The sequence below is a fragment of the Tamandua tetradactyla genome, chromosome 4 (assembly GCF_023851605.1).
Source record: "Tamandua tetradactyla isolate mTamTet1 chromosome 4, mTamTet1.pri, whole genome shotgun sequence".
Classification (NCBI taxonomy): Eukaryota; Metazoa; Chordata; class Mammalia; order Pilosa; family Myrmecophagidae; genus Tamandua; species Tamandua tetradactyla.
This window is the reverse complement of record NC_135330.1, coordinates 21,315,874-21,339,035: the sequence shown is the minus strand read 5'-3', so window position 1 is coordinate 21,339,035 and position 23,162 is coordinate 21,315,874. Positions and strand designations below refer to the sequence as shown.

Genomic DNA, 23,162 nt, shown 5'->3' with positions numbered 1-23,162 from the left:
AAGTCGATTGTGATGATAAGCAAATATTTAAGCCTTCTAGCCTCCTATATTCTGGACCAGCTAGAAGGAAAAATCTGAGAGGATCATACAATAGCCCATGACAAACTCTGGGATCTGTCCTGTAATTACTTGTTAAGGGTGCTTTGGAGACTATTGCTTTTTTATTTCTTTGCTTTGTATATATGTTATACTCTACAATAAAAAAGTTCACTTGATATCAAATAGATGCAAATTAACATAAGAATGCAATACCATTTTTCAGCTGGAAAATATTTTTTTTAATGATAATATCTATGATTGCTGGCAAGGGTGAGAAAAAAAAAGGTACTTCTGTAAAGTACTGATGGGTATGTTAAAATGACACAGCTTTCTGGAGAAAAATTTGGCAAAATGTGTATTTAGTTCGAACCACCAAGTTCTAAATTAAGCTTTTATCCAACCTGCTCTTGGATGATGGGTTGAAGTTCTTTTTTTTATTTTTCGGTCTTTAGCCTCTATTTTAAAAATGTACAATCTCTCATCTACTGCTGACATCTTACAGAATACTATCTCTCCATGGAGGGAAGGATTTTTTTATTCATTCTTTTAATAAATATCTATTAAGTACCAGATTCTGCTCAAGGCTCTGGGGATACAGCAGCAGGCAAAACAGACAAAATTCTCTGCCTTCATTGAACTGAATTTCTCATTGGTGGTGGCAAAGGGATAGAAGGGGGAGGGAGGAGAAGACTAAAGTATAATATATAGAAAGTTGGGTAGTGACAGAGCAGGGGGAAAAGGGTGTAGATGTGCATGACCACTTTCAATAGGGTGGTGTGCTGGTCTGAAAGGAACTATGCCCCCTAAGAAAAGCCATGTTTTAATATAAATCTCATTTCTTAAAGGTAGAATAATCCTTATTCAATACTGTATATTTGAAACTGTAATGAGATCATCTCCCTGGTTGATGTGATTTAGTTAAGAATAGTTGTCAAACTGGATTAGGGGATGATGACATGTCTCCACCCATTTGAGTGGGTCCTGATTAGTTTCTGAAGTCCTATAAAAGAGGGAACATTTTGGAGAATGAGAGATTCAGAGAGAGCAGAGAATGCTGTAGCACCACAAAGCAGAGAGTTCATGAGCCAGCAACCTTTGGAGATGAAGGGAAACGCCTCCCGGGGAGCTTCATGAAACCAGAAGCCAGGAGAGTAAGCTAGCTGATGACGCCGTGTCTGCCATGTGCCCTTCCAGCTGAGAGAGAGGCCCTGACTGCGTTCGCCATGTGCCTTTCCAGATGAGAGAGAAACCCTGAACTTCATCAGCCTTCTTGAACCAAGGTATCTTTCCCCGGATGCCTTTGATTGGACATTTCTATAGACTTGTTTTAATTGGGACATTTTCTCGGCCTTAGATCTGTAAACTAGCAACTCATTAAATTTTCCTTTTAAAAAGCCAAAAAAAAAAAAAGAAAAAAGAAAACAGTTATTAGCTGGGAGTAGTGGTAGGTAAAATGCTTATGGAATAAGGGGCCTTTAGAATGATTCCCTGTTGGGCGGGGCGCGGGGAGGGAGCGCGGTCCAGGAGCGTGGGAGGCAGTGGTAGAGGGAGGGGGAGACAGCGGCCAGCAGACTCGAGTCACCACCGGGCCGAGGCAGATATCTCAGTGGAGCGAGGTAGTAGTACCGAGCACTGGAGGCAGTACCAGGATCCCGCTAAGGGGAAGGGAGCAGCGGAGCGGGAGGAGGGGAGGGGGCGATGCTAGAAGCCATTGCGGAGCCCTGTGTGGAAGATTCACCTCCCACCCTTAAGCCAGAGACTCAATCACCAGAGAAACGCTGAGGAACAATTGAGGATTTCCACAAGTTCTGTACTTTTGTCTTGGCCTATGTGGATTACATCTTCCCTAGCAAAGAGGAAAGCAACTGGCCAGCCTCTGGCTCCAGCTCTCCATTGTGAGGTGAGAGTGCAGCAGACAGAGATGGCTGCGACCCTGTCCCTTCAGATCTCTGAACCATCCAGATCTATGTTAAGAAAGCAAAATCATCCAAGAGAAGGGTGGCTCCAGCCCACCCAGCCAGAACCTCCAAGATCCACTGTCTCTAGCCTGCAGTGCCCTGAGAGTACCACCCTCCTTGAGAAGATGAAGCTCCAGGACTCTCTCTGATCCGGATGGGCCCAAAGTGGCATCTCTACTCTCTCCGACATCCCTGACACGTGCCCCCCAGCTCCGTACTTCTCTCACCCCAGTGTGCCTTTCTCAGGGGGACCTCTCCCAACCTCTTCAAAAGAAGGAGCGAAAGAACGGAAAGTTGGGGCCAGAAGCGATGGGGGCTGGCTTTGGGGTGCTTCAGAGGCCTTGGCCAACCACTGGGGATGGGGAAAAGAGGTCTCTAATGGAGAAGAGCAAGAAAGCAGAGTGGGAGGGATAGTCTCCCACCTCTTGGGCCTCCTGGAGCACCCCCCAGGGATACAGAATCTGAAGAGGAGGAGGAAGAAGAAGAAGAAGAGGAGGAGAAGGATGAGATGGCAGAAGTGGTAAAGGGTGAAGCCCCAGGCCCTGTACTCTCAACACCACCTGAGCCTCCCAGGCCGCCTGTCACAGGGCCTCGTGAAGAGCCCCTTCCACTAACAGTAAAAACAAGGTGGTGAACAGCCCTGAAATAAGTCAAGATGGAGATGCCAGCTCCATGAAGGTGAGATGGCGGGTCATGGATGAGGACATCATGGTATAATCAGGTAGTGACTCATGGGATCTCATCATATGTTACTGCCCAAAGCCTTTTGCAGGGCAGCCCATGATTAAGTGTAGCCTGTGTGGGATGTGGAACCACCTCTCCTGTGCTAAGATTAAGATCAATGTCCTTGACTTTTTACTGCCAGAAATGCAAGGAACTGTGGCCCAAGGCCCGGCAGTTAGTGGGATCCCCCAAATCTGGAGATCCCTGACATCATCAAGTCCAGAATGGAACTTCCAGTTGACAACAGGACATGGAAACTGAACCTCAGGGTCCTCAGCCCATTCCCTGGAGCTTGGATATTGTCCTCCTTCAAGGAAGGAATTCCCAAGGGAGGATTGTTTGGAAATAAGTGGTCTCAAGGTCCCACCCTGCCTTCCTTCCCACCCGCTGAACTTGAACTTGGATCCATTGCAACTGGGTTTGGAGGTTGTCTGAGTCCCAAGACACAAAAATCCTTGCTTCTTGGACCCGTCTCACTTTCTGGGCAAGGTTGAAATTGGGATGGGATGAGGCAATTGTCTATAAACTCTAGTGTAAATATAGCACCACCCCTCCCTCATTTTTTCTTCTCTAATCTCCCTGTTTATTTTCTTCTACACTGGTTGTATTTTTAATTTTGGACTTCTTTTGGGCATGGTTGCTCAAATGTCATGAGCCTGGCTGAGGGAGGAAGGTAAACAGAAAAGTAACATTTCTCTCACTCACCTCTTTTGTTTTTAATAATATTGGCCAGCTATACAGACAGCCTGCATGTTATAAATAAAGCAAATAGGCTCTTTTATGTTTATAAAAATTTTTAAAAAAATTTCTTTTAATAACATTTAAAGTTAACTCCTCTTAATTCTTGGAATAGGTTAGAACAGCTTTTTAAAAATTATTAATATTGCCATTATTGAAAAATGACACTATCTCAAAAGAAAGATAAAAAAGTGTTATCTAAGGATTTCACTGCTCTTACCATTACTTCCGTCTTCAATACTCTTAGGGTTTAAGATGTTCAGAAGTAATCTGAAAGAATCTCCATATTGAAACAGTTAACACTTGAAATAATTCAATGCCTGAGATATTATTCAGGGTGGAGAGTTGATGGGGTTGAGGATGGGCAAGATTGGCCATAGGTTAATGGTTATTGAGACTGGATAATGGGTATATGGAAATTCATTATACTATTCTGCTTTATTGTATGCTCAAAGTTCTCCATAATAAAGAGTTAAAAAAAAAAAAAGAATATCTTGATCAGAAGTATTCAAGTCAATGGTGAAGTACAAGATTTAATCCCCAATTAATATTAGTATTAATTGAGGGCTTACGGTCAGCCAGGTACTGTTCAGAGTTATATATATGTGTTGACTCATTAATCTTCACAAACAGCCCTCCAAGGTAAGTACCATTATCATCATCATCATTTTACAGACTAGGTAACTGAGGTATGGGAAGTAAAGTAATTTGCACATAGCTAAAGCTGGGGTCAAACCTCATACAGACACCATTTTGCATTTCGTCTGAGGGTCAGTGTCTCAGGACCATGCTTGTGCTAGTCTACCTTGAAGCAGAGAGCAGCTAGACCTCATCTGAGCGCCCACTCAAAGAACCATCTACGTATTCAAGGCCCTTCTATTCTTTAGCAGATCATTATCTTGGCCTTTCAGGTGAGGTATAAACTTTGCTGATGGTTAATTGAATTAATCCCCTGCATGTTTCGTAGCAGCCACTGGTTGAATATGAGTAGCTGAAGGCTAGACATATGTGTCATTCATGAGAGGCAAAGGAGTAAAAAGTAAAAATGCCATTTGTCGATAGTATATCTCAGTTTACATTCAGTTCAGTAGCTGTTTACTCTCTACTATTTTCCTTTCTCCTTCTTGTAGTCATTGGTCAAAAAGTGAACATAGCTGCCAGGATGATGATGTACTACCCGGGAATTGTAACCTGTGACTCTGTCACCTACAATGGCAGCAACCTACCAGCCTACTTTTTCAAAGAGCTTCCAAAGAAGATTATGAAAGGTGTTGCAGATTCTGGACCAGTCTATCAGTGTTTGGGCCTTAATGAGAAAGTGTGAGTGTGGTGCATTGACTTTGCAGGGTTTTTTGGGTGGTGGACTCTGCTTCTCATGGCTGTGTCTTTCTGTTCTGCTCTCTCTGAATCTCTTTCATTCTCCAAAATGTTTCCTCTTTTATAGGACTCCAGAAACTAATCAAGACCCACCCAAATGGGTGAAGACATGTTGTCACCTAATCCAATTTAACAACCACTCTTGATTGGGCTACCTCTCCAGGGAGATGATCTCATTACAGATTCAAACATACAATATTGAATAGGGATTATTCTGCCTTTACAAAATGGGATTTTGATTAAAACATGGCTTTTCCAGGGGACATACATCCTTTCAAACCAGCACAAATATATATACATGTAGCTGTATATTACATGGAAAACTTTTATATGTAATATAATGGAGGAATATCAAAGTAGTATGGTAATACTTTTAGTCATTCTGACTAAAAGGCTCTTTCAAGATATAGTATTATAGCATAGACAAGTGAATGCACCCTAGCCTAGGTTTAGATACTGACTGTCTGTGTCCTGTGTCACCACTAAGCATGGGATCTTGGGCAAGTTAAACTCTCTGTACCTCAATTTCTTGACTTATAGAGTGAACATAATAATAGTATCTTCTTCATAAGGTTTTTGTCAGGATGCAGGGAAATGATACATGTAAAGGACACGAAACTATGCTGGGCACATAGCATGTGCTCAATAACAGTGAGCTATTGTTGTTTGAGCAATTAATCGGTGGAATTTTTCCATAATATGATATTCTATACCACATCCAAGTCTATTGGGTCTCATATTAGGAATCCAGTTTCCCCAGGAAAGGACCAGTTACTATCAGTGCAGACTCACCAAGCATTTATTGAACATTGTGTCAAGTACTGTGGTAAAGGCTGCTATAATGAGTTGTTTGGACTCTGTATTACCAAATAAGAACTTCTCCTCTCCCCTCTTCTTGACATCTGCAACCCTTGAATCAGGACATAGTCTCTTGTTTAAGATTGAAAAGAGACTTTCTAGAAACTAAAAATTAGTCACTCTTGCCCTCAACAAGAGTTTTGAATCTAACATCTTTACTTTTTTCTTCCTTTCAGTATGTTTGGCATGGCGTACCTCATCTGCAACAGAAATGAGGACTATCCTTTGCTGGGTGAGTTGTGGAGTTTTGGTTCTTAAAAGTCTTACTGAACTATAACAAAACATGCAGAAAAGTACACAGCTAATAAGTGTGCACCTTAATGAATTATCACAAAGTGAACATAACAACCACCATCCAGGTCAAAAAATAGAAAAAATATTCATACCCCAGGAGTCTCCACTTGCTCTCTCCCTCTCCTTTTCTATAAAGACTAACACTCTAGATTACTTATTTAAAAATTTTATATAGCTGGAATCGTATGTTGTGTAAAATTATGTATTTCTGCCTTCTTTTACTCAATGCTATGTTGTAAGAGATAAAGGCAGTGGGATTACAGTTCAGAGATTTCAGTTATTTCAGTCTGTCTATTCTAATATGCTAAAAGGTAAAAATAAATGTCTATATAATGATTCAGTAATCATTATCATTTCTTTTTTTTTTTTTTTAATGGGCAGGCACCGGGAATCAAACCTGGGCCCTCGGGCATGGGAGGCAAGCATTCTTGCCTGCTGAGCCACCATGGCCTGCCCCATAATCATTTCTTAAATCCTAACTTCTCAGTCACACCAGTGTCATGGATTGGCTCTTAATGCACATCAGGTAGAAAACCCTGTATTTATTCGGTATCAGTAGGACTGAGTTTCAGATTTCAGTCAGAGCATCCTGTTATATGTATTTAAAAAAAACAAACAAAAAACAGTGATAAGGTGAAGGTGAATTTTTTTTAATTTAACTTATTTTGTATTATCAAACCAAAACAACATACAAACATGAACATTCTTAAAATGCAAACATTCCAAATATGGTGTACAATCAATGGCTCACAATATCATCACATAGTAGTATATTCATCACCAAGATCATTTTTTAGAACATTTGCATCACTCCAGAAAAAGAAATAAAAGGAAAAAAGAAAATACTCATGCATACCATACTCCCTCTCGTTGACCATTAGTATTTCCATTTTTCAATAGATTTTAACCTTTGTTCCCTATTTTTTTCTATACCCCTTACCACTCCCTTTCATTGTTCACTAGTATTTCAATCTATTTGATTTATTTTAACATTTGTTCCCTCTATTAAATGTTTATTTATTTATTTTATTTATTTTTTCACGTGGGCAGGCACCAGGAACTGAACCCGGTCTCTGGCATGGCAGGTGAGAATTCTGCCTGCTGAACCACCGTGGCCTGCCCAATATATTTATTTTTAATCCATATTTTTTACTCATCTGACAATATCATAGATAAAAGGAGCATCAGACACAAGGTTTTCACCATCACATAATCACATTGCAAAAGCTATATCATTATATATTCATCTTCAAGAAACATGGCTATTGAAACACAGCTCTACAGTTTCAGGCTCTTCTTTCTAGCCTAATGCAACTTAAACTAAAAAGGGGATACCTATAAAATGCATAAGAATAACCTCCAGGATAACCTCTCAACTGTGTTTGGAATGTCTCAGCCATTGACATTTTATTTTGTCTCATTTCTCTCTTCCCCCTTTTGGTTGAGAAGATTTTCTCAATCCCTTAATGCTGAATCCCGGCTCATTCTAAGATTTCTGTCCCACATTGCCAGGGAGGTTTACACCCCTGGGAGTCATGTCCCACGTAGAAAGGGGGAGGGTGGTATGCTTGCCATGTTGGCTGAGAGAGAGATAGGCACATCTGAGCATAAAAGAGGTTCTCTTTTTTTTTTTTGAGGGTAACTCTCAGGCCTAATTTTAAGTAGGCTTAGTTTGTCCTTTGCGGGGATAAGTTTCATGTGAACAAACCCCAAGAGAGGGCTTGGCTTATTGATTCGTTTGTCCCCCCTGCTTGCAAGGATATCAGGAATTCTCCAAATGGGGAAGTTGAATTTTCCCCCTTTCTTGCCATTCCCTCAAGGGGATTTTGCGAATACTTTTGTATTCACTGTTCAAATCACTCTGAGATTTATCGGGGCATCATTCTGGACAAACCTGCAAAATATCATGCTCTATTCAAGTTTCCATGTACTTAATGGTATTCAATTAACCTGTCCATATAAGTTATAGCAGGAAATGCACTAGTCAAAATATAAATTTTGTACCAAATAAACATTTTTTCTTTAATCCCACACATAAAGTTTTCAAATATGATTTACCATCTATTTTCAACACCCTGCGTTATTGGCATTCCTTTGTTCTTCCTCATGCAAAAACATTTTTTTAATTTGTACATTTAGTCACTATCATTGTACACCCTTGGCATTCCTAGATTATACTATCTCAGTCCTTATCATCTATCTTTCCTTCTGGTTTCATTTGTGCTCCCAGCCCTCCTCCCTCTATCATTCTCACATTCAGCTTCATTCAGTGTACTAACATTATTGTGCAACAATTAGGTAGTATTGTGCTATTCATTTCTCAATTTTTACAATCAGTCCTGTTGCACAATCTGTATCCCTTCAGCTCCAATTACAATATCTACCCTATTTCTAACTCTTGATGGCCTCTGTTCTTAACTGAAATTCTCCAAGTTCATTCATTAATTTTAGTTCATATCAGTGAGACCATACAGTATTTGTCCTTTTGTTTCTGGCTAATCTCACTCAGCATAATGTCCTCAAGGTCTATCCATGTTATTATATGCTTTATGACTTTATTCTGTCTTCCAGCTGCTTAATATTCCATCGTATGTATATACCACAACTTGTTTAGCCATTCGTCTGTTGATGGACATTTGGGTTGTTTCCAACTCTTGACAATTGTAAATAATGTTGCTATCAACAATGGTGTGCAAATGTCCGTTTGTATCCTTGCCCTCATGTCCTCTGAACAGATACCTAGTAATGGTATTGCTGGATCATATGGCAGTTCTATACTTAGTTTCCTCAGGAACTGCCAAACTGCCTTTGACAGTGGTTGCACCATTTGACATTCCCACCAACAGTGGATAAGTGTGCCTCTTTCTCTACATCCTCTCCAGCACTTGTCATTTTCTGTTTTATTTATAACAGCCATTCTGGTGGGTGTGAGATGATATCTTGTTGTGGTTTTGATTTGCAATTCCCTAATAGCCAGGGATATTGAGCATCTTTTCATGCGCCTTTTAGCAATTTGTATTTCCTCTTCTGAGAAGTGTCTGTTCATATCTTTTGCCCATTTTGTAATTGCATTGTTTGTCTTTTTATTGTTGAGTTGAACAACTGCTTTATGTATTCTGGATACCAGACCCTTATCTGATATGTAATTTCCAAATATTGTCTCCCACTGTGTAAGCTGTCTTTTTACTTCCTTAACAATGTTCTTTGATGCACAAAAGTATTTAATTTTGAGGAGTTCTGATTTATCTATTTCCTTCTTCAGTGCTCATGCTTTGCATATAAGATCTAGGAAATCACCTCCTATTATAAGATTTATAAGATATTTCCCTACATTTTCTCTAAAAGTTTTATGGTATTAGTTCTAATGTTTAGGTCTTTGATCCATTTTGAGTTAATTTTTGTATAGGGTGTGAGATATGAAAGATCCTCTTTCATTCTTTGCATGTGGATATTCAGTTCTCCAGGCACCATTTATTGAAGAGACTGTTCTGTATCAGCTTGACTGCCTTATCAAAGATCAATTGTCCATAGATGAGAGGGTCCATTGGTCAGTATATCTATCTTTATGCCAGTACCATGCTGTTTTAACCACTGTAGCTTCATAATACACCTTAAAATCAGGTAGTATGAGATCTCCAACTTCATTTTCTTTCTCAGGATATTTTTAGCTATTTGGGGCAGCCTGTCTTTCCAGATAAATTTGGTTATTGGTTTTTCTATTTCTGAAAAGTAAGTTTTGGGGATTTTAATTGGTATTGCATTGAATCTATAAATCACTTAAGGTAGAATTGACATCTTAACTATATTTAGTCTTCAATCCATGAACACAGTATGCCCTTCCATTTCTTTAGGTCTTCTGTGATTTCTTTTAACAATTTCTTGTAGTTTTCTTTGTATAGGTCTTTTGTATCCTTAGCTAAATTTATTCCTAAATATTTTATTCTTTTGGTTGCAATTGTAAATGGAAATTTTTTCTTGATTTCTCCCTCCCCAGATTGCTCATTACTACTGTATAGAAACACTACAGATTTTTGAGTGTTGACCTTGTAACCTGCCACTTTGCTGTACTCGTTTATTAGTTCTAATAGTGTTGCTGTGGATTTCAGTGTTTTCAACATATAGTATCATATCATCTGCAAACAGTGAGAGTTTTACTTCTTCCTTTCCAATTTTGATGGCTTGTATTTTCTTGTCGAATTGCTCTGGCTAGAACTTCTAACACAATGTTGCATGACAATGGTGACAGTAGACATCCTTGTCTTGTTCCTACCTAAAGGGGAAAGTTTTCAGTTTTTCCCCATTAAAGATGATGTTAGCTATGCTTTTTTTATATTCCTATCATTTCTATTCCTATCCTTTGAAGTATTTTCAACAAGAAAGGATGTTGAAGTTTGTCAGATGCCTTTTCTGCATCAATCGAGATGATCATGTGGTTTTTCTGCTTTGATTTGTTGATATGGTGTATTACATTAATTGATTTTCTTATGTTGAACCATCCTTGCATACCTGGATGAATCCTACTTGGTATGGTGTATAATTCTTTTAATGTGCTGTTGGATTCGATTTACTAGAATTTTGTTGAGGATTTTTGCATCTGTATTCATTAGAGAGATTGGTCTGTAATTTTCTTTTCTTGTAGTGTCTTTGTTCAGCTTTGGTATGAGGGTGATGTTGGCTTTATAGAATGAGTTAGGTTGCCTTCCTTCCTCTTCAATTTTTTTTGAAGAGTTTGAGCAGGAGTGGTACTAATTCTTTCTGGAGTGTTTGGTAGAATTCACATGTGAAGCCATCTAATCCTGGACTTTTCTTTTTTCAGAGTTTCTTAATGACCTATTCAATTTCTTTACTTGTGATTGGTTTGTTGAGGTTGTCTATTTCTTCTCAAGTCAATGTTGATTGTTCATGCCTCTCTTGGAAGTTGTCCACGTCATCTGTGTTGTCTAGTTTATTATTATAAAGTTGTTCATAGTATCCTCTCATTACCTCCTTTATTTCTGTAGGGTCAGTGGTTATGTCTCCTCTTCCATTTCTGATTTTATTTATTTGCATCCTTTCTCTTTTTCTTTTTGTCAACCTTGCTAAAGATCCATCAATCTTATTGATTTTCTCATAGAACCAACTTCTGGTTTTGTTGTTTTTCTCGATTGTTTTCATGTTCTCAATTTCATTTATTTCTGCTCTAATCCCCGTTATTTCTTTCCTTTTGCTTGCTTTGGGGTTAGTTTGCTGTTCATTCTCTAGTTCTTCCAAGTGAACAGTTAATGCCTTGATTTTTGCTCTTTCTTCTTTTTTGATATAGGCATTTAGGGCAATAAATTTCCCTCTTAGCACTGCCTTTGCTGTATCCCATAAATTTTGATATGTTGTGTTTTGATTTTCATTTGCCTCAAGATATTCTCTTGTAATTTCTTCCTTGACCCACTGATTGTTTAAGAGTGTGTTGTTGAACCTCCATATATTTGTGAATTTTCTGACCCTCTGCCTATTATTGATTTCCAACTTCATTCTTTTATGATGTGAGAAAGTGTTTTATATGATTTCAATCTTTTTAAATTTATTGAGATTTGCTTTGTGACCCAGGGTATGGTCTATCCTTGAGAATGACCCATGAGCTGAAGGTGATTTTTATTTTCTTCTTTTCCTTTTCTAAATTTTCTATATTTTCTACAGTGAACATGTGTTTCTTTAATTGGGAAAAAAAACCTATAATTTATTTTTACAGGAACTTGAATTGTTTCTATGACAGAAATAATCTAAACATAATTTTAAAAGGCAAGTTGAATTTTTTTCTTATTACTGATAATATATTTAGTAGCCCTGAGATATGTGTACTTTCTCATTTACTGAGGGCATGTTTCCTTCATCATAGATCTGAAATAAAAATATTTTTCTTATAATTGTTCAATATAGGTAATCCAACTTTAATAATTTACTTCCAAATGTAATAATCTACCAATGACTTCCAGTGTGTTATAGAAAACAACAACAAAAAACAAAACAAAACAGAAAACAGACTTTAGGGTCACATAGCCCTGGTTTAATTCCTGCTTGTACAATATTTAAAAATCTGTTTTCCACAACTGTAATTAAATGGACATTATAACAGTACTTTCCCTCATAGCTTTTGGGAATCAAATAAAAGTATAAAGCCACATTGTTTACTGTAAAGCTCTCAAGAAAGATTTTTTAAATTTTGAAGTGCAGAGGGCCTTGTGCAAATCCAGTGCCAGGGAAATTTCCAGGGTATTTTTATAAGGGTACCTTTTTATATCTCCAGACTATTTTATATTGATTGGGGGGTTCTCCTTTTTAAAAAATAAAAATAACAGGACGTGATAAAGAGATCAGATACTTCATGTGCACTATGAAGGAATTTTTGATGTATAACTGTAGCCGAATCCTAATGTACGAAGGATTAACAGGATACGGAAAAAGTCAGATACTTATGGAACTACAGTACCTGGCCCAAGGTGAGAATCACAGGTGAGTGCCTTGGAATTATCATTTTCTGTGAGCCTAAAGAATCCTGAAGTCCTTATAAGAATTTCATTCCTTTTGATACTCCTCTCCTTTAACTAACTTGCCTTATATAAACTATCCACGATTTTTCAATTGCTGGATGCCATGACAATTGTGCTAAATAAATAATAAATGATAAGTAATTGAACAAAAAAAAGCATAGAAGCTAGGCTTACCTTCAGAGATCATACTTAATGACAGGTGGAGCGTCCCTAGTAATCCCAACCTAATCAGATGGATGAGAACAACTGCCATAGCCATTGAGACCAAAGTACACTGGGTATGCAGAGCAGACTCTTATCCAGCCTGCTGCACAGGAATCAGTGGTTCTAACCATTAGTCCTGACAGTGGTCTAGAGAATGTTAGACCCCTGGATCTTTCTCTGGAAGATAGGCAAGGTACTTACCGCCTGTTGTTTATCTATTTTCGCACAAGGAATGTCACAGGGCTCTCTTGGGATAATCCTTCCAGCACCCTCGTGGAAGATATTATGGTATTCAATAACAGTAATGATGACCAGTGATGATGGTCTCCATATCCTCTCACTATCTAACCTAAAGACTATATGGGGGGGGTGGGCCATGGTGGCTCAGCAGGTAAGAGTGCTTGCCTGCCATGCCCGAGGACCCGGGTTTGATTCCCGGTGCCTGCCCATGTAGAAAAAAAAAAAAAAAAAAAAAAGACTATATGGGGGAAATGCTGATTATTAACCTTGTAATAGCTTTAGCTTGATGAAACAGCAGTACTTCTACCTTTTTAAAATGTAAGACCTGAGTAAAGTCAGTTTTAAAATATCTTGGACGTTTCTGAGGGAATTATTCATCACAACTAGGAGACATTGACTTATGCATTTATTCAATCACTAATTGAGTTATTTAGTATGTTCCAGGAACTGTTAAATACCAAAGCCCCGTCGACGAATAATTTCTGATTTTCAGGTAGCTCTTGCAGCAGAGGAAAGAGTGATAACAATAAAAATAAAGTGTGTGAGGGCAATGATAGACGCATGCAGTTGTTACAATGGAAGCTCAAAGGAAGGGGTATGTAACCTGGGGGCACTGGGGAAAGCTTCCCAGAAGCTATGCATGAGCTGAGATTTGCAGATGAACAGGATATGAAGGATTGGAAGGGAACTGTGAGGAGCGATGACATTGCTGAGGTGACAGCATAAGTAAAGGCATGGAAAGGAGAAATAGCTCTGGATGTGCAGGGAAGTCTCACCAGTTTGTTACTAATGGAGGAAAAACTGCTAGGTAGAAAGTGGCAAGTAATGAAGACTTGGAAAGTCTTGTGTGTCACATAAAGGCTTCTGAACCTATCCTTTTAAGCAATGGGAGCCACTGAAAATTTTAAGATGAGTACATGAGAAGATTTATGTCTAACTAGAGCCTTCAGACTTTTGTATTATTTAAATGTAAATAATACATTTACAGGATTATGACTCTAAGCAGGGATAATATGCATGCTGTTGTGGAAGAATAGATGAGTATGAGGGCCTGAGCCCACAGCAGTGGTGGTAGAACTAGAGAGGAGGGCATAGCTAGGTTAAATCATCAAGGTTTAATAATCAGTAGATTGGAAGAGTGTATCAGAAACAGTAATAAAAGACAGTTTCCAGATAGCTTGGACAATCTCTGTCACTATAATTGAATATAAAGAGTCAGCACTTTCCATTAACCTTTATTATTTAAAAAATATATACCTATAAAAACTCTTTGACTTCTGATTTTCTTATAAACAGGATAATTGCGATAGCACTGACTAAGATCAGCTTCCATCAAACCTTTTATACCATCCAAATACTCATGGCCAATGTACTAGGTCTGGATACTTGTAAACATTATAAAGAACGACAATCCAACCTTCAAAGCAAAGTCAGGGCCCTGCTGGATGAAAAGTTCTACTGTCTTCTTAATGACATTTTCCATGTGCAGGTAACTAGCAAGGATTAGACTTGTACAAGAAATAGCAATGGGGAAGGGGCAACAACTCCACTTTGATGCTTTATGCCTTAGCTTCGTTTTGGCCCTTATCATTTTCATCTGGTGAGGAAATAACTCCCTAGTCCTCCTTGAATGTACAATCATATTCTTGACACAAGTAACTGCCAATGTAAACAGACTGCCCTGTTCTTTCCTGTACATATTAGACTTAATGGTATAGAACATCAGAGTTGAAAGGATGTCATGGATTATATACAGCATGAGGATTTTAAAGCACAGAACAGTAAAACAACTTGCCTAAAGTCACACAGCTTAGTGGTTCCTTTTACTATTTTCCTATATTCAATATTCTTATTATTCTTTTTACAGTTTCCCATTTCACGGGAAGTTTCCAGGATGACCACTTTTAGAAAGCATAATCAATTGGAAGCATTGTTTATGAAGATCTTGGAACAAGTAAGAGCATCTGTGGGTCAACTAATGGGGGGGAAGAAGACTGGGCATCTCATTACAAAGCCAGGTGGACTGAGGGGTTTAGAGTCCATTGACAAGAAGCAATGAAGATATGAAAATTTTAATCCTAAAGTGCTACATTCTCTATCCTTCCAAACCTCAAGCTAAGAATCTGTTCAGAAATTTTATACTTGAAAGAAGTCCCTTAACATTATTTCTGGGAATTTGGCCTCTCAGAAGTTTGACCTCTCCCTGAAACTAGCTCAATTCTTTATAGAAGATTTTATATTTCCCAGGAATGAGGTTATGACTAAAGGCAAAAGAATTAAGACTCAAGGGATAATTAGGAAGGTATGCACAAGATTTTTAGTAGTTCTACTATCAGGTAAAAAACGAAACACAAAACACCTTTTATAGTGCCCAGACTCTTGGTGGAACATCAGTACAAGGATGAAAAGGGAAAAACTTGCAGGAGCAGATCTTCCAGCCATGAGTTATTTTCTATATAATGGATCAGTGGGAAATCCACTTTAGTAGCTGCTTGGAAAGCATAACCTAGTGATGACCACACCTCCATATGTCCTGGCACTGATACCTGTGTACTTTGCCACACTGGGTAAGGACTCAATTGCTTCTGAAGAATTCTCTCATCCTGTGCTAAGGACACTAGCTATATAATCTCTAAGATCCTTTCCAGCTCAAAGAGTCTATCATTCTATACTTCATTACCACTTTTTCCACTGAAAATCTACCTACCCCACAATAGTTAATTACAAGGTTGAATGGCCTTTAATGCAATTTAATTCACAAAAAGAATTTAAAGGGAGAAATCAGCATTGAAAATAAATGTGATCATTTTATGTAAATTTACTTATTTTTATCTTGTTTCCACCAAAGCACCTTTTTCTTGTGTTTGATTTGGTCTTTCTCTTCCACATTATAAACTTTTTCGGCTGCTTGGTCTAGTAGCAGCTTCTGTTACAATAACAAATAGTCATAAAAGTTTAGTGACTCATAACATGTATTTCTTCATTTTATATGAGGGCGATGGGTGGCTTCAGCTTTGCTGGGCTCTACTGAGCTTTGCTCTGCTCCAGGAAGTCCCTGCTATTTCTTCCTGTATTGTTAACTCTACCCTGGCAAATCTGCTTTCTCTACTTTTATCTTACCATTGAAAATCTTCTGTCAAGGTCTCTGGTGATCTCTTCATAATTGCCAATTTCACTGGCTGCTTCTTGGCTCACATTATACCTGGCCTTTCCATTCTCTTCTTTTTTTTTTTTTTTTTTTTACATGGGCAGGCACCAGGAGTCGAACCCGGGTCCTCGGGCTTGGCAGGTAAGCATTCTTACCTGCTGAGCCACCGTGGCCCGCCCCCTTTTCATTCCCTTTTGATAATTTTTGTCATCTCCTTTATGAAATACGATTCTTTCCTGGTTTAATTCTTACCTCTCTATATTTTTTCTTTTTTTTATATACTTTCCCAGAGTTCCACTCTCAGCCCATTGTTTTTCTTCCTCTACAATGAGATGCAGTATGTCAAAGCAGTCATATATGTAGGGTCTGTAGTCAGGTTACCTAAGTTTGGACCCCTATGACTATCACTTGCTACCTAAGTAACCTTGAAAAAGTGACCTAACCTTAATATGCTTCTGTTTCGTCATCTCCAAAATGGGGAAATAATAGTGCCTTGCTCATAAGGTTATCATAAGAATTAAGTAAGTATATTATATGTAAAACAATTAGAACAGTGCCTCTTTCATAGTAAACATTCAACAAATGTTAGCTCTTATTATAGGCTCTTTATACTCTAAGTCATCTCATGGCTTCAGTTGTTCACTATGTGCTGATAATTATCAAATTCTGGCTCTGCATCAGCTAGTACTCTCCTTTAGAGTTAGCCCTCTTTTACAATCAGCCCAAGGTGAAAGTGCAAGTCTTTCCCATCTTTTCTGAGTAGGCATCTTGTCCTGGACTTGTACACCTGGCCTTAGAAATTCCCCCATCTACAATAATTCAAATGTCCCCTCTATTTCTTATGAAATAGACTTTCCCCCATCCTGGGTGCTCTTTGTATGTGTTAAAGCAGCTAATCCTTTGCCCCAGGACACTTTGATTTAATTGTTTCTTACACTGCCTCAGCTGTCTATAGCTGCTTCTGCCTGCAGGGTAGGTTCTGGGAGGGCAAGCCAGAGAGAAGTTTCTTGATTCAGGGCTTCAGGCTGTCACCTGATAGGTTGGCACCAATATATAGGCACCCCAATAAGTGCAAAGAGTTTCTCTGCTCCCTCCAGAAGAACAGGTGTTGGGAACCAACAAGGAAGTGCAGTCTGGCTTAACAACCTGGAAGCATTGTATAGCACCATCTCGGTCAACCAGAGCCCTAAAGTCCTACCATATTTAAGTTGCCGTTATCTTGATTCAGCGTTTGCCATTACTGCAATTCTTTGACCATTTTCTGGAGCTTTGAGAAAGATGTTTCTGCCAGTTCTTGTTTTTTTTCAAAAGTCTTGTGGCAGGAATGGAGTCCTGGAGCATCTCACTCCACTATTGTGATCTAGCATTATCTTTACATAAATGTCTGATCAAGTACGAATCAATTTCAACCATCTATCAAAATTATGTACATTTCAAGTTAATGGAATCTAAACTAAGGTAAAGTTATTGGAAACAGAAATATTTAATTTGACAGGCCCTCTGGCCCTTTCTTGTCCTCAAAAGCAAACTAGAAAACTCAGTGGACAACCATGCATACGCATACCCATCTGTAAAAACCTGAAATCTTACAGCATTGTCCTTTTTGTTCCTCTACTTTTTTCAGACAGTGAAAGAGGAAAGGATTATTTTCATCATTGATGAGGCCCAGTTTGTGGATTCAGCCTCCTGGGCCTTTATGGAGAAGCTGATCCGAACTGTTCCCATCTTCATCATCATGTCACTGTCTCCCTTCCATGACATGCCCTGTGCTGCTGCCAATGCCATACTAAAGAACAGGAACACCACCTATGTCACTCTTGGTGCAGTGCAACCTAAGGACATCCGTGACAAGATCTGCCTTGACCTCAGTGTGAACAGCATTCCCAAAGAACTGCACTCGTAAGTAGCCTGCTACTATCCTGAAGTTTTAACATCTATTTTACTCCCTAGTTCTAGACCTTATTAGATTCCTTAGTATGTGTCTTAAAATGCCTATGATACTATTATTACAGGTCACACCTTTCAAAGGGATCATTCATTGTTCTTGGCAGAATGGATGTTGCTCACTTTTCCTTTATGTTCCCTTTTATGCCTTCTCAAATTTTGCCTAGTGACATCACTTTTGTTTCCCTTTCACTGTGCTCTGTGGGTGGGTATACTCATTTCAATCAACATTGACTAAGGGCATCATCATGGGCAGGTAACAGGAAAGACAAATTTGTAAACATTGAGGACCACAACCTGCAACTAAGCAAGGTCTTACTCAACTGGCGAAAACATAATCTGGTTGGATTGCTTTCCAGTAGCATAAGCAAACTAATACAGATTTTGGTACTGGAGAAATGGGGTGCTGCTGCAGTTTGCAAATACCAAACGTGTTGGAAGAGCTTTTCTGAATGGATAAAGGGAAGATTTTGGAGGAGTTGTAAGGATCTTGATTTTGGAGGAGTTGTAAGGAGGAGTTGTCACTAGGCTTTGAAGAGACTGTTGGGAGAAATATGGACTCTAAAGATGCCTCTAAAGAGGCCTTAGACGAAAATGAGGAATGTGCCATTGCAAACTGGAAGGAAGGCAACCCCTGTTTTAAAGGGGCACAGAATCTTGCAAAATTGTGTATTGCTGTTGGATGGAAGTAAGAATTTGAAGTTGACAACCTAGGATACTTAACTGAGGAAATTTCCAAACTATATGTGAAAGCGCAGCCTGGCTGCTTCTTGAAGCTTATAGTAAAATGCAAAAGGAATGAGATAAATTTACTCCTGAGTAAAAAGAAAACAGAAATTGATGGTCTGGAAAATTCCAGCCTTCCAGAAAATGAAACCTCAGTGGCTAGGGCCCCAGATGAGGATTTAGCCAAATACAGAAGCAGCCAGCCATTACAGAGAAAGTACAGATTGGAGATAGAAAGGATAATCTTTCAAAGGATTTGTTGAAAGTCCTATTATCTGATAGCTTTAATCTTTTGTACTACATGGAAAACCAAAACAAATTTTTTACAAGATCTGTATTAATGGACCCACTGCAAGTCTGGACTAAAAGGGACAGAAAAGGGACACATTGAAGGAAAAATGGCTTCAAAGGCAGAACCATGGAAGCTAAGGCCTGGAACCAGGAAACTTCTGACCGGGAGAGTGAACCCATCCATACATGTGAAGAGGGCGAGTTTGCCCCAGAAGCAGAAGGCTTCTGCTTCATTGCTTAGGAAATTATGCCGCTTCAGGCATCAGAGAGGGTGGAGCCCATATATCAGGGATTGGGGGAGCCTGGCTGCCACTCCATTGTTCTGGAGGGGTTTAGTGTGTGCCCCAGAGGTGGTAGAGATCCTGGGTGCTGCCCTGAAGCTTGGAGAGGATGGAACCAACAAAAAGGTGGACCCCCAATGAGCCCCAGTCTTGCAATCCTCATCCTAGCATTTGGAGCAAGAAAGACCGCTGTGTAGGTCCTTGGAAAGGTGGGACTGCTGCCTTCTAAAGCCTGCAGGATAAATGACTCTCATACTTTGAAATCAAAAGGAGTTTGCCCTACAGATTTGCAGAATTGTTTGGGTCCAGTGACCACTGTTTACATTTCGATTTCTTCCTATTGCAATAAAAACACGTATCCTATGACTGTTGCTCCTTTGTATATTGGCAGCAGATAACTTGTTCTGAGTTTCACAGGTCCAGAGCCAGAGGAAAATTTTTGCCTTAGAAACAGATCATGCCTGTAGCTGACTTTGATGATATTTTACAGAAATAGCCAGAACTTGAAGAGAAGAAATCTCCAGTCCCAGCAGATGCTAAACTAAGAGATGAAACACCGCATTTTGTCCTGGAACAGCTAAGTAAATGCCCACAGATGTTTAGAGAGGAAACCACTGACATCAGAAACTGGAGGCAACTGAACTGGGAACAAGGACCAGCAGATACCAGCCACAAGCCTTCCCAGCTGACAGAGGTGCTCTGGATGCATCAGCCTTTCTTGAGTGTAGGTAACCTCTAGCTGGTGCCTTGATTTGTACATTTTCAGGGCCTTAGAACTTTAAACTTGTCACTTATAAAATTCTCTTTTTTAAAAGTCATTCCATTTCTGGTTTATTGCTTTTTGGCAGCATTTGCGTACTAATATATTGAATTCTGATGGAGTGATGTCATCAAGATGGCAATGTAAGACATTACTGGAAAAGTTTCTCCATGGAGACAGCTAAATAAAAGGGCGCTTCCAATTCGCTTGGAAATTTGGAGGAAAAGAAAGACCAGAGAAAAAATCCACAAACACTGAATCAAAGGAAAAAACAAACCATGAGAAAAGAAGGTAGGAGATTTGCTACTGGACCTGCCTGTCTGGACCCCACCCTCACACTTGGTCCCATGATAGTTGAGTCACACAGACAGCAACAATTGTACTCTGACCTGGGCACCTCCTACTATGGCCACTGACCACAGAGCCATAAATGGCAGCAACTTAGAGTTCCACATGCATTCAGGCACAGGCAACCAAGGCTATATAGTCCCAGGGAAGGACCCAAGTCGGTGAGAGCATGCACACAAAGCATCCCCTGGGAAAGAGGAAAGGAGAACTACCCACAGTGAGTAGCTTTTGCCAAGCAGTGCAAACTCCCAACCTGGTCTCTAATTGCTTGTGAACCTAAATGATAAAGTGGGTGTTTTTGGACAGTCAGCCCATCTAGCTGCCTGGGGTGGGTTACTCTAGGCAGGAATTTATAGGAAACAGAAAAATTGAACTACTGCAAGGCAGAACGAACAGAGAACTGAAAGCTGTAGTGAAAATACAGCTCCGATCATGGTAGAGCAATTGAGCAAATCATAGCTGCTGAGGATGAAAATTTGAAAAAAAAAAAAAGAACAGCCAAGGACTCCTGGAAAAGGTACAAAAGAAAGGAAATCTTCTCTTGGAGGTGGAAAAGTTGCATATAAAAGGATAATCTTAAAAGTTGCAGCACATGCCCAGGGCAGGAAACAGGTGCAGTAGACCTGAGAGAATCTGACTGTAAAACCTGGGCTGCTCTAAAGGTTCAGTATAGCCTGAACCAAGGGTTGAATAAGAGTCTTAATACACAACCAGTCAATAACAAAGCCCTAGGCAAGAGAAAGAAATTGACTTCCAGAGTTAGTGCATCAAAATAATCAAATGCCAGACATCAGCAAAAAATCATTAACCATGCAAAGAAGTAAGAAGATATGGATCATTCAAGGGGACAAATTAAAACTTTAGAGGGGAGGGCCATGGTGCGTAAGCAGGCAGAGTTCTCACCTGCCATGCCAGAGATCCGGTTCGGTTCCTGGTGCCTGCTTATGCAAAAAAAAAAAAAAAAAAAAAAAGAGATCCTTTCAAAACTTTAGAAGAAACACAGACATTGGAAAAACTAATCAAGGGAGTTTAAATAAATCTCCTAAAGCAATACAAGGAGCTAAAGGAAAATATAGATAGAAATAATAAAGTATGGCGATAGAACCAAGTGATATTAAGAAGACAATGAGTGAATAAAAGTAATTAGAAAGTCTAAAAAGGAGCATAATAGAATTTATGGGACTGTAAAACACAGTAACAAAGTTTAAAAATATGCTAGACACATACATCAGAAGATTTGAACAGACAGAAGAAAGAACCAGTGATCTATAAGATAGGACAACTGTTCTAGTTTGCTAACTGCTGAAATACAATATACCAGAAACAGAATGGCTTTTAAAGAAGGAAATTTAATAAGTTGCTAGTTTACAGTTCTAAGGCCAAGAAATGTCCCAATTACAACAAATCTATAGAAATGTCCAATCAGAGACATCCAGGGAAAGATACCTTGGTTCAAGAAGGCTGATGAAGTTCAGGGTTTCTCTCTCAGGTGAGAAGGCACATGGCAAACACAGCCAGAGTTTCTCTCTCATCTGGAAAGGCACTCGTGAACATGGTCAGGGTTCCTCTCTCATCTGGAAGGGCACATGGTGAACATGGCATCATCTGCTAGCTTCTTCTCCTGGCCTCCTGTTTCATGAAGCTCCTCAGGAGACATTTTCCTTCTTCATCTCCAAGGGTCACTGGCTGATGGACTCTGCTTCTTGTGGCTATGTCATTCTGCTCTGCTGTCTCTGAATCTCTCATTCTCTAAAATGTTTCCTCTTTTATAGTACTTCCAAAACTTATCAAGACCCACCCAAATGGATGAAGACACACCTCTAGCCAATCGAGTTTAACAACCACTCTTGATTAAATCTCATCTTCAGGAAGATGATCTAATTACAGTTTCAAACATACAGTGCCGAATAGGGATTAGAAGTGGCTGCCTTTACAAAATGGGATTAGGGTTAAAACATGGCTTTTCTAGGGTACATACATCATTTCAAACCAGCACAACAACTGAATTCTTAGAAGAATAGATAGAGAAAAGAATTTCAGAAAGGGAATAGAACATAAGGGATCTATGGGATATCATGAAGTATACAAACATATACATCATGGGAGTCTCTGAAGGAGAAGAGAAGGGAAAGGGGGCAGAGAGAATATTTGAGGAAATAATGGCAGGAAATTTCCTAACCCTTACAAAAGACATAAAATATATGTCCAAGAGGCTCACTCTACTCCACATAGGATAAACTATAACAGACTCATTCCATGACACATACAATCAAAATATTCAATGCCAAAGATAGAGAATTCTGGAAGCAGTGAGAGAAAAGTGATATGCTACATATGAAGGACCTTCAGTAAGACTGTCAATTTCTCATCAGAAACCATGGAGGTAAGAAGTAGTGGTGTGACACATGTAAGGCACTGAAAGAGAAAAGCTGCCAGCTGAAAATTCTTTATGCAACAAAACTCTCCTTCAAGAATGAGGAAGAGTATAAACATTCATGGATAAATAAAAATAGAGAGTTCATCATCAAAGGTCAGTCTGACAAGAAATGCTAAAGGAGTTCTTCAGGTTAAAAGGAAAGGGCAGGAGATACTGGCTTGGGTCTGTATGAAGAAGTAATGATCTCCAGTAGAGGTATATACATGGTGTTCTATGTATATAGAACACCATGTATATAGGTGTTCTAGTTTGCTAACTGCTGGAATGCAATATAC

General features: G+C 39.2%; 1 protein-coding gene and 1 pseudogene across 5 annotated transcripts in view; both read left to right on the top strand.

Annotated features, from left to right (window-relative positions):
- Positions 1 to 23,162, top strand: part of ADCY10 (adenylate cyclase 10) — a 130,421-nt gene that overhangs the window by 42,295 nt on the left and 64,964 nt on the right. For all 5 annotated transcript variants that reach the window (XM_077156883.1, XM_077156882.1, XM_077156881.1 and 2 more), the window contains 6 exons: positions 4,589 to 4,778; positions 5,870 to 5,925; positions 12,317 to 12,470; positions 14,249 to 14,441; positions 14,820 to 14,906; positions 17,725 to 17,999. In XM_077156883.1, coding sequence (XP_077012998.1) covers positions 4,589 to 4,778; positions 5,870 to 5,925; positions 12,317 to 12,470; positions 14,249 to 14,441; positions 14,820 to 14,906; positions 17,725 to 17,999 — 955 coding nt within the window. The remainder of the gene's footprint in view (positions 1 to 4,588; positions 4,779 to 5,869; positions 5,926 to 12,316; positions 12,471 to 14,248; positions 14,442 to 14,819; positions 14,907 to 17,724; positions 18,000 to 23,162) is intronic.
- Positions 1,738 to 3,458, top strand: LOC143678827 (PHD finger protein 23-like; annotated as a pseudogene).